The sequence below is a fragment of the Mercenaria mercenaria genome, chromosome 10, assembly GCF_021730395.1.
Source record: "Mercenaria mercenaria strain notata chromosome 10, MADL_Memer_1, whole genome shotgun sequence".
In the NCBI taxonomy this organism is placed as follows: Eukaryota; Metazoa; Mollusca; class Bivalvia; order Venerida; family Veneridae; genus Mercenaria; species Mercenaria mercenaria.
Window position 1 is genome coordinate 78,535,430 of NC_069370.1, and position 18,160 is coordinate 78,553,589.

The 18,160-nt window shown below is 34.7% G+C and overlaps 2 protein-coding genes across 3 annotated transcripts; both read left to right on the forward strand.

The window, feature by feature from the left end:
• On the forward strand, nt 1–2,950 carry LOC128546340 (pregnancy-specific beta-1-glycoprotein 2-like). Its single transcript, XM_053516758.1, has 2 exons — nt 1–193; nt 2,389–2,950. Exons 1-2 carry the CDS (start codon nt 91–93, stop codon nt 2,697–2,699), a joined length of 414 nt encoding a protein of 137 aa, XP_053372733.1. The 5' UTR covers nt 1–90; the 3' UTR covers nt 2,700–2,950.
• A 626-nt stretch (nt 2,951–3,576) lies between these two features.
• LOC123561065 (hemicentin-1-like) lies at nt 3,577–10,311 on the forward strand. Of its 2 annotated transcripts, XR_006688301.2 has the most exons (8): nt 3,577–3,831; nt 4,407–4,700; nt 5,339–5,647; nt 6,671–6,808; nt 7,304–7,340; nt 8,488–8,506; nt 8,714–8,784; nt 9,532–10,311. XR_006688301.2 is itself a non-coding variant. In XM_053516759.1 (6 exons), exons 1-6 carry the CDS (start codon nt 3,636–3,638, stop codon nt 7,856–7,858), a joined length of 1,116 nt encoding a protein of 371 aa, XP_053372734.1. In that variant the 5' UTR covers nt 3,577–3,635; the 3' UTR covers nt 7,859–8,468. The 2 variants fall into 2 exon arrangements, 1 of the variants encoding a protein (XP_053372734.1); XM_053516759.1 differs by lacking the exons at nt 8,488–8,506; nt 8,714–8,784; nt 9,532–10,311 and adding an exon at nt 7,717–8,468.
• The last annotated feature ends 7,849 nt before the right edge of the window (nt 10,312–18,160 follow it).

Here is an 18,160-nt window from a genome sequence, read left to right on the forward strand (position 1 = left end):
TCCCACGCCGGAAACCCATCACCTAATTACCTGTGGACTGGAGATGGAAGAAACGTTTCGAATCAGGTTATTCCTGTAACGGCTATAACAATGGACAGGACTTACACCTGTAAAATGACAAATACAATGATTCCAACTTCCCTAAATACAGTCGTTGGGTCTTCTTCGTCAACTGTGTCAGTCTTGGTTTTATGTAAGTTTTACGTGTTGATAGAATCCCTGCATGCAATTAAAATAATAGTGTTTTTGGAGACGTAATTGCAGTCGGTAATGTTCTTGTGATCACTTGTTTTTGTATGGCGTTTCGGCATTTTTTGGACGATAACGTAGCTCATACGAGAACCTGGCTTTCCGTTCATACCGGAGAATGCCGAAGTCGCGTACGAAAAATGCGTAATAGAACGGAAATTACCGGCTGTCATTACGGGATTTACTACCTAAACAAATTTAAATATCTTATTGATAATAGAAAACATTTCTGACAAATTGAAATGCTGAAAGACAGTAGAATCTATAATGTTACTGTATAACTTTTAATACTTTCCAAAATGTTATAACTTTATATTATGTTAGTGTAGTTGCAGCACATCTGTAACCACCACATTAACAATATAAGAAAATATACATTCATTGTGTAATATCACTGTTTAAATCGATGAAAACAATAAGATATAGATTTTATTACATACGCATTTTCATTCTCCATTGACATACAATGTAACCTCAACGTCCAATAGTTTTCATATTAAACATCACATAAATTCCCTTGCAGATAACTTGGATAATATTTTCAATTCCCGCAGTGAAGCAATATTTCAGGCCAGATAGTTAATCTCTATTATCCAGAAATTTTAATATCGCATATCACGGCGCTAGTTGGGGGGGGATCTGCTATGGGATAATTTTTTTTTATATATCTCCCGTTGGATGATTTGATAAAACACTGCAACGAGCAATTTTGAAGAGGCGCTTACATAATTTATAGGATTAAACTGTGTTCTAGTATTCATGCATGTGTGTACCCTGCCAATTTTTTTTTTTTCCAGTTTTTAATGGTTGCTGTACTGGAAAAACTCCGAAAACAACTTTTTTAATCAATCGAATGCATAGGAGGTGCATAGAACTGAATAAATCAATTGTATTTCAAAGCACTCCTTTATAGATGGCGAGATAAATTGAAATGACGTCAAATGTTTATGATTTAAAATAAATTGCTTATTTTGCATACAAAAACTATAAGATATGTAAATGTGTAAACACTACAAATTTATAGTCTGAAAAACATTATTTGTTATTTAAGCGAGAAGCAAATTTAACATAGTTCTAAAATTCATAGCAATGTAATATAAAAATGTAATAAAAGTAATAAAACAATTACAAAAATGACTATCTCGAGTATTGAGAAACAAATTAAAATACACGTGATGGAAGCAGCCAGATTATCGTGAGGCAACATCAAGTATATTTTCAACTGGAGAGGAAAAAATCCTTGAGCTTTTTAAGATTTACTCTGCTAAAAGACCTGTAGAAATGAAAAATCCAGACAGTACTCCTAAACCGAAAAAGCAAATTCAGGCTAGACAAAGCTTTTTTTTATGTTATATTAGTTTGCCAACGAACAAATCTGTTGAAATATTGAAAAGAATCATCGCGAAACAAAAAATGTTTCATATTTATCCTCAAATATATTTCATCCTGTGATTTTGTACTCTCAATGGATAAAAAAGCGTATCTCGATGAAAATAAACCAGGGCGAATCCTTCTCAGCCGAGATGCGTAAAATACGAATTCTGCACTTCTGTTTGCAACTATACTTGCTTCCACTTGTTCCAGAGGCAACTGCTGCGATTTAACAAATGTCAGCAGAGGATATCGCTACTTCAAAAGCAAAAAATCTACAACATGGCTTGCTCATCCAAGTACTCAATCTACACATTCAAATGAAATAAATAGTCCTCAAACGTTTTTGCTCCAAACGTCTTCGCTTTAAAGTATGCATCCTAGTTTCTATTGGTGTGTATTGACACACAAAGACCTAGTTCCTAGTTTCAAAATGATTGTGGGGGGGAAACCCCTTTCTTGTTGATTACATAATATTTGAAAATTAAATGATAGTTCTCCGTTTATTGTTTTGTTGTTGTTATTGTTATTGGGTTATTTTGGATGTAATTGCGTATGTAATAAAAAGACTATCAGATTTGTCACTGAGAAATATGCGTTGCTAAAGTAGCGCAATATGAATGCGCTACAGATCTCTTGCATATTCCGCAATACAAATCTAACAACCTATAAACATGACTTGCATATTTCAATAAACAATCCAAATGCAAAATCAGATCTTGCAGTTGTTGAATTTATCTCTATTTTACATGTTTCTTGCTGTTTTAGCTCGACCAACACACCCAGCAGTAATCTGTCACTATGGTCAAACTAACAGCATATCTGTTACCACCACATTAAAAGTTATAAAGGGAGACTCATTTAATGTATCGTGTATAGCTAATTCTGTACCACCTTCTACACTGTCATGGACAGGACCTCAAACATCAAGTTCTGGAACATTAATATTTACTTCCATACAAGAACGTCATGATGGGACATACAACTGTACAGCTAGAAATTATATGGAACGAACGTTTGGAACACAGGAAGTAGGACAAAGTGCTACAAGTCTACAGATACAGGTTTTATGTATGTAGCTTTAGACTTAGCAATGAGGCATAGCTCTACGTTTTCATATAAAAATTCATATTGGTTTTATAATTGAGTTTACCTGAAATATTGTTAAAGACAGTTTTCTAATAACTGTACCCATTGAAGTTAGCTGTTGACTTTGGTAAAATTGTCCTCACTGAGGTTGAGAAGACAGTCCTTCATGCCATCTGAAAGATTTAGTATGATCTACGCATTTAGCAGTACCTAAAGAACACATGACAACGCTACAAATGGTGTTTTAATCCTTTTAAGTACCAATAATATTTTACTTGTGATTTGTGTAAATTCTTTTTATGTCAATAAAGGATCCTTTTGAATAGTTGCTATACCAGTGATTGCAAATAATGACAATTCTTGTATTGCGTACGTATAATTCAAGTGCTTGTCAAGTATCAATGATGGATTTTACAAATCAAAGGATCATTATTATCTAGAAAATAAATGAAAACTGACTATAACGTAATATTTATTTATTTTTCAACTTCCACAAGTAGAGTGCGTAAACATTATATTATTACATCATAGTATTTATTCATTTTAAGGTTATGTTTACGTCTTTAGCTCTATTCACTACAAAAGTTTGGAACTAGACTGAGGAATCTTGTTCTTGTAACTGTAAATTGTTAAAGTACTCCGCTAAACTATAGGAATCTGCATAGCCAAATTTGTAATGGTTATAACAACAACATTATTGAATTGAAACTTCTAATGTAGCAGTAGCAAAGTATAAGATGAATACATATGCGAGAAGTGAACTGATTTACAGTAGAACACAAACGACATAGCTGACACTACATTTTAACAGATGCTCCCTCTGTCCACCTATGTGAATGTTGTACCTATTAATGATAGATCGCACTGACAGTTGAATGTAACGTTGTTACGGTAACCCAGCAAGAACATTTTACACATGGCAGAGAATGTCAAGTAGTTTATCTGGAAACACTTGGCAAAATATATCTGATGCAGTTGTAACTGACGGTCAGCTACGGAAACAAAACATAAACAGGAATGATGCTGGAACATACAGATGTACGGCATCAAATATGATAATACCAACCGCTGGACAGTCACAGGAAGGTTTCAGCTCACGGACATTTATTCTCAAAGTTTTATGTAAGTACTTTTAGCTTGCTTGATTGAGTTAAACTTAACGTTGTTGGGAACACTGAAGACTATGACTAATGTTTTCAAATTTTGTACATATTTAAATTATTTCCAGTGGTTGGTGGGGCTACATCAACATGTATACAAGTGCTGAAAACGCTTGCCGTACTTATAAAAGGGAAAAAGTATATAAGACCATTGTCCTTTGTGTTTACGTATCAGGTGATATACTTCTAAAGGCTGATAGTACATGAAACTATGACATGCTTAGATAACAAATTTAAGTAATTTGAAAGTTTGAAGTAGATGGATTATCAGGAAAATATGTATAATAATCTTTGCACGTGCAATAATAGAAATACATGTAGTTTTGTTTTCAACAGATGCAGTAACGTCGCACCGATACAATCATAGGCCATATGGCAACTTCCACTTTGATGGTGAAGAATACCCAGGTGCCCCTCCGTGTAAATTATAAATTTGAGGTCAGCACGACGAATACTGGTAGAACCACCGACCTTCCGTAAGCCAGCTGATGACTTCTCAACAAATGTGTCAGTCTTAATATTATGTCTTTATAACAGATAAAGCTTCTGTCTCAAGTTTTACTGAAGTTAATCACCCTACTATGCACGAAGTAACAGTATCTGAAAACTCTTCAATTCGTCTGCAGTGTGAAGTAGATAGTTATCCAGGATCAAGAATTAGAATTTTGAAAGACGGTGAGACTCAAAACTCAACCGAAAATACAAGTCAGATTTCATTTACAAATTCAAAAGTAGCTTGTGATACCGCGGGCATCTACAGCTGTGTTGGTTTTAACGAATACAACACGGAAGAAAACAAAGCATCTAAGGATTTGAAACTTTTTGTTACATGTAAGTAGTACATAAACGCAATAAGTACTTACATTTTGAACTCCATGCAATGATGCAAATGATATTTGGAGCAGCATATTTTCTAGATATCTAAGCGAGACATCTTAGGCCGAATGTTTGCTATAGAACGTAACAACTGTCTAACGTAGGAACGTGTCCATTCAACGTGTTATTCTGTCTAACCACTAAGTTACTTGTATTACACAAAATAGGATGTTAACTTGTTCAACTAGTGTTTTTGTTATTATGATAAACTATGGTCAAAACCGAAGTCTAGCATTATGTCAACATATATGTTATCAATCGACGTGGGTTTAAAGCCCTGCTCCACGGCTATTAAAATTCTATTGTGTGTATGCAATCCATGATTACATTAGGTAACAGTTAACGGTCACGCGTCGCACTTCATTTCATAGTTCATAGTCAGGATTTTCATGCTTTTTCAGTGACAATTTAAGGTTTAAAGGCAGGACTGAAGCAGGTCTTTAAATTGTTCAAATAGTGTCATATTATGTCTATGTACTATTTGTTAATATTTTCTATCTATTCACATTCGTACCAGTTTATATATATAATTTTATATAATATTCTATAGAATGAACTGAATTTCATTGAATATAATCTGTGGTCAATTGCAGGTTCGCCCCGTTTATCATCTACAGAAGACTTTAAGAGCACTATTACAAGTTCCTTAGATGAAGTAACAAGAATAAAGATAACAGTCATAGCATTTCCCGTACCGAAATATTCTGACTTTGTTTGGTTCCGATGGAATGGGAGCACATGGGAGACATTGACAAACGATAACACTAAAATAATAAACACTCATGGTTTGGAATCAACTCTGATATTTCTGCGTGTAAAAGAGTCTGACTTTCAGCGATATAGAGTGATCGTAAGAAACAGTGTTGGACAATTCCAGCAAGAATTCTTTCTAGAGCGGCAAGGTTTGTTGAATCCCTTCTCCTTTTGGCTTTCTCTAAGACCTCAACGGTCTCAAATCATTTGTAATAAAAACAAAATAAAATATGGAAGTTTTAGTGTTTGCCTAGCAAAACGTTGCTTGCACTTTCAGCATCAAGACTTGCTGTATTTCGGTTCTTATTTTGCTTTGATACTACTGCTATTTGACAATATCTTGCTTCGGTCAATATAATTATATACTGTATAAGATGTTTTGACTTGACACATTAGAGTCATAGAAAAAAGGTACAGTTAAAACTGCTTAATGACATGAACCGTTTCCTATACGGCTTCTACATTAGTGAAATTATTGTGACAACAAAAACGCTGGATAAATGATACTTAGTATGCCAGTTGTTTTTATCAAAATTTTATGCATAAGCATAATATATATATTAAAAAATATCAAAAGAAAATAACAAAAGTTAGATTGTAAAGACGTAAACGAAAGCTACTATTTGGACATTGTTAAGACTAGATTCAAGGCCCTTCCCACGGTATCAACTGTACTATCACCTACACAACGGAGCTGTGTACTTTTTGTTGGACAATATAGAGTTGTTAATCCAAATGCATTCTCAAAACCACGAAAATTAGTATCCGAGAATATTTATGGTTTCACAATATCAGTTAAATCTTTCACACATGGAATTGATTTCGTGTTTAGTGAACTAAACAAAAAATTGGTCACAATTATATTTGCAGTTAGAACGGTGCTTTAAGCTATATAGCATGTGTTTGTGTTAAGTCTGAAAGACAGACCGAAATCAGTAAATTCAAAGAAACACAGATACTAAACAGAAATCGCTAGATTAAGAAAGTGATCAAGCCTTTTAGAAAGTTATTTTCCCATGTTTTTTATGCTGAGAAGAACTTGACAGCATTTATAATTACCTATAGGTTTTTGTCTTCACTCTTTATAACAATTAAATATACATTTATGTAGATTAATATTTTAATGTTAGAGGGTGTTTCGTTAAAGTATTCTTATTTACATTTGAATTCAGCGGAACCAACGAAGACAGAAGCTAAAGCAGTTGTGAATGGTGGTATGGTTGGTGGTATTGTTGGTGGAGTTGTGGTTATCATCTTTGTTGTAGCTGTTGCGGTTGTTTGTATATTACGAAGGTCGCGTTTTCTCCAAAGTAAGAGAAAATTGATCTTTCGTTAGAAAAACACAAAGAATAAGACCTTCCCGAAGTACTTAAATGATGAATAGGGTGAACAAATGTGCATAAATGACATGATATCATGGCTTTTAACATACCGGTAGCTTTAGTCTATATTTATCAGTGCTTGTACCAACAACGGTGGTCTCCTTTGCAATGTTTAGTTTAGATAACCGAAGGAAAAGAAATCTTCAAATTGTTGCTATATTTTAGTGATGTCGACTTTCTAGTATTTTAAAATTGACAAACTTGCTGTCAGTGTAAAGGTGACTAGGTCCTATTTTTTAAAAGAGGGCTGGCTATAGCTAATTGCAATATACCTGCGCAAATCGTTGTCTTAGGTAAATATTTAAAGAGCTTAAAAGAAATGAAAACAGTTCTCGTTAAATAGGCTTGGTAAAACTTGTTTCGATTACGAATGAAAATAATAATTCTGTACGACTCTGTTAATAAATCTTTTCAATTTTCCAGGAAAAGAGCTGGAAAGAAAAGAAGAACTAAGACTCGGGTAATGCAGCTTTATTCTAACATGAATCTATGAACACTCATGCGTGTTAAAACCTTACTGAAAGCTCTTAATCAAAATAAGTCACAGAAGTACTGTTTACTTGTGATGTGGCAAGTATGTGAGTCTGTATAAATCGAATATAAACAAAAGGAAATTAGTAATGTCATTCATTCATTTTCTATTTGATTGCTTATTCTGTTTGTTGTGTCCCTTTTTTCTTTCTTTTTTTTTTTCTTTTGTTTTGAAGTACATGCAAATACTGTCACGACAAATAATCCAATTAACATTTCAATACCAAATATACAGAAACACTGACAGTTTACTGTTAAGTTACTGCACAGATAGCATACTGAACTATACACTATAACACTTTCAGTGATCATAGTTCGCCTGTTGACCTGCAGAACATACAGACGGGTTCCAAGGCAACGACAGAGTATGCAAATGTTCACACGGTACTCTGTTATTATGTTATACAATCAACAAATAAGTCAAACGTAATATGCAAACACTACTAAAGCTCTACAAAAAGTGTTTCATTTCAATTTGAATACTAGACAAAGAAATTAGTACAAGGCATTTTTGTCACGATCGAACAATATTCAATGTGCTCACGAATCACTGCCTCCTAAACTGTTACAAAATAAATTACTTTAAATAAAAAGAAGTTCTAGTGTCTTGCAAACAAGTAGGAGAATATGCTATTTGAATTAAGGAGCTGGCTATATAGTTCAAGAAATCCAACTTACTGAACGCTTAAAGTGATCAACTTACGAAAGACGCAGTAACACATTAAAAGTAGACCATGCTATTAGGTCCAGTAATTACATAAACACCAATATAAAACTTGGTTCATTGCTTGTTTTGCTTATGGTCATTAGTTTTCTCTTTATTTGATTTGAAGAGTTTCTGCCGATGTCAAATGTTACATGTGCAGTATTTTTCAGAAGATCATTGAAACTCTCGTATAAATCTGTTTGAACCCTCAACAGTTCTGAGAATGCTAAAGTTATTCCATTTCATAAGTTCTATACAATGTAGTAAGAACTGATGAAGTGTAAAACTTGTAGCAGTATAACAAGATTGTTTTGTATGGATATAGAAATAGCTTTAGAAATAACTATTGTAAAATATCATTTCATTTCAGGTAAAAATTCAACTGGCAGGTATGAATATAAATTTGTTCCTTGGATATTTTTTATTGGCTAAGAACAACAAATGACGGGTTAGCTCTTTTGATTAGTAAAAGTTGAATTAATTTAAAATAGTATAAAAACAATCCACAAACACAGTTCTCTACGAAGCCTTGTCATGGTTTCATTGTTATTCATTTCTTATCTTGTTTCATTATTGATATGTACTATTCCTTACAGTCAGCAAGAAACATACACAGAGCTCCAGTCTATTGAAGATAACAAGAAGGAACATATTTATCATGAAATAGGTGTGTTTTATGGTAATACATTTTTCAGTTTTATACTTAATCTTATAACCGAAAGCTAGCCAAGAATGTTGATGTAAAATGCAGATTTCTAGTCTTAAAACTATATATGTATCACAATCACATAAAACTTAACATAAAATATAAAATAGTTTACCCTAATGTTTCCTAAAACAAATGGAATCAAATGCAAACATCACTTTATTATAATTCAACTTCAGGTATAACCACTACTTATTTTAGTGATACATAAAGTTAACTGCATCCTTTTAGCAAAGAGGTGCAACTAAATTGTACAGAAATAAAAAAGGTACTATTGAAGCCAGAAGATAAAACTGCATTAATTTTTATGAAAAGGAAGATTCTTCTGAAACTTTACGGTACATTTTAGGTTTGCAGGATTTTATTATTGTTAGAAAATTATCAGGCCATGCAAATCATGCATTTTAAAATAATGCATGATAATGCCACCTACGTTCGCTTGTATAAGATCTAAATTGAGCATCCAATTATTAACGGGTCAGTGTTTGAGAAAGGATCGAAGCATGAACATGCCCTGCGTTCTATACAGAATGTTCTAAACTGACAATTTGAAAAGCAAAGATGAAACCCAAATGGAAAAATATAGCTTAATTAAAGCAGAAATATAATGTTAATATGATTATATCTTCTGAATTTTATTGATCACATTGCTAATTAAATGAAATTAATTGACGGGGTTGATATAACAAATATTGTCTGTCTTTTCAGAATAGAATTACATGCAGCGGGAGGATAAGAATGCGTAAATGAAAATGAATAAATAAAGAAAGACGTCATTAGCTTTCTCTTTGCCTAGAATGTGAAAGGGAATGAATATTGTGATTACGTTGGAAATAATATTTGAGCTTTTAACATTTTGTCTATAGCAACTTATTTATTAGCAGTCAAGAATTATATAGAAATGTATAATATATGAGCAAAATACTACAGATTGATACTTCTCTAAGAAGTAATTATTAGTATTTTTTTATATTTGCCGTGTAAAAACCTCCCGAGTTATACCTGTTAAAATAACATAGCATAATATTTGATTGAACAAAAACAGTTTTATATCCTAACGATGCCGCACAAGAGTAACGTTATGTTGTATGCTGTATAGATGTCTAAAATTATAACCTTTCAAAACAATATAGTTATAATGTTTTATGTTAGCTTTGCTAGCAATGCTATATAGATGCCTATGTTAACACTATCGTTATTTCTCGTTCATAATATGTGTGCTCTTATGCCTAATATGTGAATTGTATCCTTCTTGTGTTAAGGAGGATGTAAAACATATATTCCTTTACAGAACGATTTACAATTTACTGATATTCTGAGTAAGGGCTCTACAAAGGGACCAGAGTTTACTTTGCTTTGGAACAGTTCTGCGCCTTTAAATCACATCACTTTTAATCAGAGGTAGAGGCGGGAGAGTATCGATGACGACTAACGGCTCAGATTAACTTGCAGTCACTTTTTGAAAATTAAAAATTCCCATAGTGATAGTAACCTTGCTTTAGGAGCGGTATATAAATAATATTTATATCCTGAAATATATAGTTTAAGTATTCACATTCAGTATGTTCTTATCTGTCATTTTCAAATTTCATTAAAGTAGGACCAGAAATAAAGATATTAGAGTACTTTTAGGGTGTATATTCAACATCCCTAGTACATAACTGAATTCATATAAAGACCGAACAGGTGCAAAAAGAGCCTTATCTAGCCAACTTTACAAGCTGTGCATTTGCGGCCATTGCCACTCCAGTTAGACAGAAAGCTTCAAATTTGAAACAGTGATTTGTCGTAGAATAAACAGCAGCATTGACGAAAGCAATAACTCAATACCAGACCAATTCGACCAGCCGCCACACATCCTTTACTAAACACACATTTCAGAACAAGATATTAAGGACACAATATCCTCAAGTAACCCTTAAGTCCTGTGACTTGATCAGTCCTAAAAATTTTAAAGGAAGAATGTCCGTCTTGCCCGCACCCCCTGTCTTAGTTTTCAACAAAAATTTCTCATCAGTTTATTTCCCCTTTAAACTGGAAGAGGCAAATGTAACCCGATTTTATAAAAAAGCCAGTCCAGCTGGCCCACAGAATAATAGACCAATATCCCTCCTAAGTTGTGTTGGGAAGCTAATGGAACGATGTATCAACAAGCATTTTGTTAATTACCTTACTCGAAACAAACTACTTAGTACTTACCAATCAGGGTTTATACCTGGTGATTCCACAATTAATCAGAATGTGTATATCTATAATGACATCTGCAAGGCGATGGACGAACGCAAGGAAATTCCAACAGTCTTTTGCGATATATCCAAAGCGTTTGAACTGGTTTGGCATAAAGGTCTCCTGTTTAAACTTTCAGCAATTGGTAAAAGTAGGAATCTACTCCGATGGTTTAAATCTTATTTAACTTCCAGAAAACAAAGGGTAGTATTTGCAAATACATCTTCTGACTGGTCATCTATAAGTGCTGATGTCCCTCAAGGTTCGATCCTAGGGCCAATACTATTCTTAAACGTTCAGATGACACCAGCCTGTATATCATTGTACATAACCTTGCTTCAGCTGCCCTAACCCTAAACAAAGACTTTGAAACAATTTCTAAATGGTCAAAAACATGGCTAGTAACCTTTAATCCTTCAAAAACTGATACCCTGACCTTCTCCAGGAAAACAGTGAAGCCTGTACACCCTGATCTGTATTTTGATCATGTCTTGCTACAACCTGTTAGTACTCATAAACATATCGGCCTAATATTTTCTGAAAACTGTAAATGGAATGCACACATCGCATACACTATTAATAAGACCTGGCAAAGACTCGGACTCTTACGCTTTCTTAAATATCTTTTAATTAGTCATAATCTTGAACGTTTATACATTACTTTTATCCGCCCTTTACTGGAATACGGGGATGTTATATGGGACATCTGCTCCGACTACTTAAAATCTGAATTAGTATCCATTCAAATTAACTCATAGTTATTTAAGCAGTCTATTTCCCGAACGTACCCAGCACAGGTTTGACCTAAGACAACCCGAGAGGTTACCATTATTACTTACCCTGTAGAACAATTTACCATCCACTACCACAAACCAAACAACCTTACATTCATTCAAACATCATCTAAACGCAAGCAACAACTCACCACCCAACCCTTTGTTTAAAATCGGTCAGTGGAAGCTACAAATACTTCATACACGCCTTAAAATGTCCTGTAGTGCACTCAAACATGATCTGTTTCGGCGCTCACTCATTATGTCTCCCACCACACAGTACTGTGGGAGACATTTTGATTTGATTTACTCCAGTCTGTCTGTTTGTCTGTCTGTGTGTCTGTCTGTCTGTGTGTCTGTCTGTCTTTTACAAAGCTTGTCCGCACACTAAGTCCAACATTTCTTACCCGATTTTCACCAAACTTAAACAAAATGTGATTGACCACAACACCTCGGCCAAGTTCGATAACAAGCCAAATCGGTTCAGGCATTATGGGATATAAGGCCCTTGAATTACCGAAAAATCGGCCTTTTTACTCTTTTCCGCAGTCTAAGGCAATCATTTCTCATCCGATCTTCACCAAACTTGAAGGAAATGTGTTTGACCATGAGACCTCGGCCAAGTTTGATAACTAACCAAATCGGTCTAGGCATTTTGGAGTTATGGCCCTTGAATTACCGAAATATCGACCTTTTTATTCTTGTCCGCTCGCTAAGACGAAAATTTCTCATCCGATTCTCACCAAACTTGAACAAAATGTGTTTGGCCATAAGACCTCAGCCAAATTCGATAACTAGCCAAATCCCCCAGGTACTTTTGAATTATGGCCCTTGAATTTCTGATTGGATCCACTCGTCCAGACCATCTGATTGGATCCACTCGTCTAAACCATCTAGAGAAACTAGTCATTTTTCATAGGGGCAGTTGTGGGAGACATGCGCCTTTTTCAAAAGCATCTCTAGTTGAAGCTCCTCTTTGTAGCTGTGGCTCAATGGAGACAGTAAGTCATTTTTTAACATCCTGTCCTAATTACACACAACAAAGACACAACATCCTGACATCATCTTCCTTGTCCATTAACAGCTTAGAACGTTCTGTCAAGTAAAGAACACCTAGCTTTCGATCAAAATAAAGTGATAGTACTAAAACCCAGAAATTCATCGAAGCGACAGGCCGTTTTGACTCTGGTTAGATTGACGTTTTTTTTTTCTTCATATTTTCCTTTTTGCTCTCCCTTACCCATTCCTTAGTATTTTTACACATTTTCATATTCTTTCTTTCTATATATTTTTTTTCTATTATCTGTTCATAAATATGTTTCTTTTGATTTCATTTTTGTTGTGCACACCGTAAGTATTTCATTTTTTTCACCGATCTTAATAATTCGTTTACGAGGCTCAAGCAAAGAACGTGGGCTATAAACATAAGGCCATGTTTTTCTAAAATTCAAAGCAGTTTTTGCAAAGGTCCGTTCCAACCCTGAAATTCGGCAAATTCTTGGAGGGTAATACGTCACGAAAGCCCGTGTTTTACAAAATAATGCAGGATTGTTTTCCTTTACATTGATGTGCCCTCTACCGCTGTTTATTTCAGTTCCAAGACGGCCTGCGAATTCCTTTACTTGAAATAAAATGGTAGGTTTCTCTGTGAAATATGTGTCTTCGGAAAGTGCTAATACGGCAAGAATGTTATGACGGCAAGCAGATTCATGAATACACCTATTGTGCCTAACAGCAGTTGAGACTTTATTCTTTAAACTCTCAACTACTACGGAACCGGGTATAAACAGTAAAGCCCTGTTTCATTTTTGAAGTATTGACAAAACATAATTCCGTATGCCTGAGATTTATTGGAAAGAATAATTCAGTGGTCTGTTTTCAAAATTATTGTTAATTTTCCATGCAATTTCAGTCCATAGGAAGGGTGGGAGTTTGCTGTACAAGCAGTTGTACTATGTGAGCGATGAAGGACTGTCATTGCCGTCTCGATATTTTATCTTTCAAAGTCTCTTTGTTTAACACGACTTGAAAATACTTTTTACGAATATTGTTGTTAAGTAAAGTGATTGTATAGGCATAGTTTTACATTCCATTTTACGACCATGATTCTGAAACGATATTTTGAACGATTGTAATATTGTTCATAAAAAATATTTATCATTTATCAAAAATAATTTGATACTATGACAACATACGTACAGTGTACATGTTCTTGATTATAATTAAGCAAAATCTTAAGAAAATTCAAATTTATAATGTTACGTATAGCGAACAGGATAAACCAGCTTTTCTTTTTCATACTTTTACTTTTATGCCCCCTTTTTAGGGCATAAAGTTTTATTACTTTCTGGTTTCATCTTTATATGATTGGATATATTATTCTTAAGCTTTATGATAAGCCCAAGTTATCTTCAGTAATGATTCTTCGATCCTTACGATAACTTGGGTCATGACTTAGTAAACAACTGTTTCATTACATGACCTGTATTTGGAAGATGTTACATCGACCCTTGATTCCTTCGGCGACTACTATGTTTTATTTACCAACAGATAGGTATGACTGAGGAGCAGATCAATATCGCACTTATGTGTGCTCTCTGGCTAATCACGAATCTGCTTGCCGTGATATCATTATTGTCGTATTAGCATTTTCTGAAGAAATATTTTTCACAGAGAAACCTACCATTTTATTTCAAGTAAAATAGTTCGCAGGCCTTCTTGGAGCCGAAATAAACAGCGGTGAAAGGCACAACAATGTAAAGGAAAACAATCCTGCATTATTTTGTAAAACACGGAGTTTTCTTGACGTATTACCCTCCAAAAATTTGTCGAATTTCAGGGTTGGAACGGACCTTTGCAAAAACTGCTTTGAATTTCAGAAAATCTTGGTCTTGTATTTATAGCCCACTATCTTTGCTTGAGCCTCGTAAAAGAATAATTAAAATCGGCGAAAAAATGAAATACTTACGGTGTTTTAAAGTTCTGAATCGACGGATTTGTTTATTTTTTCTTGCCGTAATACCCGAAAATGGCGTCACAAACCACGTGGTATGTACACACTGCATATGAGTGTACCGACGAATAGCATAAAGTAGACCTAAGTGAACGTGTTATCCTGAAAATATAAAGAAACAGAACGAAGCAACTTTTCAATACTAATGGGTTTTTGGGATGGGAGGGTTAAAAATTTTAAGAGAAAGAAAATAGTCGACCTTCCTGCTTGAATCCAGCGTGGAAAAGGACAATTTCACGCCTGATCTCGATGTCGTCACTTATTTATGACATCACAAATTGCACGCGACCAAAGCAAACAAGCCCGGAGGAGTTTTCTCCCTTAATACTGAATGGGAACCAGATACATGTAACTGCACTCATTTAAAGACAAGCTGTAAATGACTGGATCTGTTCAAAAAGTGCAAAATTGATGATTTTGTCACGCTATTTTTAATGGATGGTGTAAAACTTTCGTTTTGATACTTTTCTTTATTCTTGTATAAGAATTCTGATCTTGCCATTAATTAAAAGCACAAAACATGCACGCAATTTATAAAATAGCCACCCTGATTCTGCTCATAAGGGAAGTGCAATATTGCGACTCGCTACATGTAAAACTGCCCGTGCCCAAAAGTTTCGAATCTAAGTGTACCCTGCTACCTTAAGGGAAATCTGCCAAAATTAAATTTCGAAGGAACTCTTAAACTTGTGCAGATTCAAATAGTTGAGAACCTCTTCTTCGATATTCTAAACTTTCTGGGGACTTAAAACGCTACCTGACGGCACAGCAGCTCAAAAATGTTACGGTGAGGACACATAAAAGCATAAAAGTCAATATACACGCATCTGACTTTTTTTAGATTTTAGCTCCAGTAACAGGGTCCTGGTACTGTAAAAACATCATTTCTATCATTATTGACCCACACAGCGTATATTTGGCCCACCAGCTATGCACTTCGTCAATCAGGGGGATGTTCGGACGGTGGGGACCCCATGAAATAGGGAAATAAGGGGTGGGGACATTTTATTTTCGCAAAATGCTACAAAATTGCCCTTATATCATTCCTAATGACAAAATACGTTAAAGCATGCCAGAAAATGGTAAAAACGGATGTATTGTACGTTCTTTGTCTCGTAGCGACAATTTGTAAATTTTGACTAAATTTGCGCATTAGGGGTGGGCAAGTTTAGACTCTCTCATACAGATTTCTTTTCATGCTATTGAAAACATTTTTATTTGGTTTAATTTGAGAAAGACATATAAAAGTTCAGAACTAGTAAAACCCTCTTTTGTTCATTAACTGAAAAATCTTAAGGTATCAGGGTACACTTCGAATTTTGGCCCCCGTCAATATTTTTAATAATTAGAACTTCGTGATTTTGGATGTCTGTAAATTCAAATGAGACATAATGATTGTTAATTCTTTAGGAAATTTATACAGCCGATACATGTAAAATTCTGATGTCAGTTGTAAAACTAACTGCTGCTAGCTTTGTGTGAATCAATGAGACACCTTTTCGCGGAAAAATTCAAATCACGGAAGGGTTCTGTGCTTGTTGATTGGTATTTAGGATCATTTTCGCTATTTTGTGGGAAAAAAACGAGCTGGATGGGCCCCCATTCCGTTCATATCCTGAAGTTCAGTAAGGACTATTAAATTGAGAAATGCAGTGAAATTGGGCATTGTTCTTGCAGCGGGATCATTGCAGGCTGTTCAAAAACTGCAAAATTGATGATTTTGGCATGCTATTTTAATGGATGGTGTAAAACTTTCGTTTTGATACTTTTCTTTATTCTTGTATGAGAATTCTGATCTTGCCATTAATTAAAAGCACAAAACATGCACGCAATTTATAAAATGGCCACCCTGATTCTGCTCATAAGGGAACTGCAATATTGCGACTCGCTACATGTAAGACTGTCCATGCCCAAAAGTTTCGAATCTAAGTGAACCCTGCCACCTAAAACATCATCAATATCATCCGGTACATTTCATGTGTAACATTAGCGGGAAGAGGAGACAACTCTGGCGTCCTTATCATGCAGTGTATAATGCAGTTATCTCCGTTCTGTTACTGCGCCCTCTTGAATTTTACTTGGATGAACAGGTTTTAAAGGCGGTGTATATAGATAATTCGTCGCGGTTAATATGAGTTGAAAGCTTCGAAACAACATTAAAGTTATTTACCGCTGTGAGGGTGCAGTGCTGGTTTTGACACAAAGATACGGCATTTTTGTTTAGCATTCTTATAAAATATGAAACTCATACTTACGATCGAACAGTTCATCATACCAGACTTGGTCGCCTATATTCGTTGTAACGTTCGGCATTCTGTTTATTTATAAATAACATCAAAACAGTTTATGATTTGTAGTCTAGCACATTGACCATTGGTGCATCTTATATTTGCGTGTTTCTTTTTGACATTCATACATGCTTAATGCTGAGAAATGATTTGTGCTTGCTTCTTTTTTCCAAGATATTCGCGTTGCTTTCGGACTGTAGACTGGCATCAGTCGTTAGAGTCATTAAATGTAAAGCACCTGGCCATAAAATCAATCCTCTCTGATACCACTTTCTGAAAAAATTTACAATATCTCTTGCCTCTGTCTCTATATAATATCAGGCAAGTGATATCAGGCACTTTGTGTAGTAGTAGATGCATGATAAAAGATAAAATCTAATATCCTGCCCTTGCTTGTTCAGCATTTTTAACTTCCACGGACATTTCGGGTTTGGACCAGCTACGACTCTGATGAAGTCTAAATTTTGGCCAAATGCAAACAAGTACAGCTGCCGAAATAACACTTTTATCATAATCAATCCACATTTTTAAAACACTGATCTACTTGGGGGGTTAGGACCAGCTACGATCCTGCTCTAAATTTGCGAAATGATGTACGTTTCATTTTTAACACAGAGTGGTTCGACCATCCTTCTACATTCCTGTTTACGATGTTGAAATGATTTAAAATACGGATGTCATACCGTTCATGTAAATAAACAATAGAAACAAATAAGGTCATCCAATAAAAACATGGACGAATCCGTTTATATTGAGGTATTTTATCGGCGTTACTGCTATGTTGTGTTCGCAGTGTTACAACTTTTTCTACCTTCTCTCATCACATGGATTCGTCAAGCTAAAAATAGAAGAGGTGTGGAGTGAGGTGCGGGTTAAGAGATGATATATAACGCATCATCGGATTTCATTTCAGTTTTAATAATGGACACCATGTTATCGTTGAACAAGTTGATGACTGTATCGTTATTTCTTATTCAAGGTACATTCTTGATTTCTGTTTTGATAGATGTACGATTAACTATGCAAAACATGTTATT

Bases quoted from the DNA above. Each gene is read 5' to 3' on its own strand.
- LOC128546340 (XM_053516758.1), top strand. From the start codon at position 91: ATGGACAGGACTTACACCTGTAAAATGACAAATACAATGATTCCAACT. The intron at 194-2,388 runs GTAAGTTTTACG...TTGCTGTTTTAG, and splicing joins TGTGTCAGTCTTGGTTTTAT to CTCGACCAACACACCCAGCA.
- LOC123561065 (XM_053516759.1), top strand. From the start codon at position 3,636: ATGTCAAGTAGTTTATCTGGAAACACTTGGCAAAATATATCTGATGCA. The intron at 5,648-6,670 runs GTTTGTTGAATC...ATTTGAATTCAG, and splicing joins ATTCTTTCTAGAGCGGCAAG to CGGAACCAACGAAGACAGAA. The intron at 6,809-7,303 runs GTAAGAGAAAAT...TCAATTTTCCAG, and splicing joins AAGGTCGCGTTTTCTCCAAA to GAAAAGAGCTGGAAAGAAAA.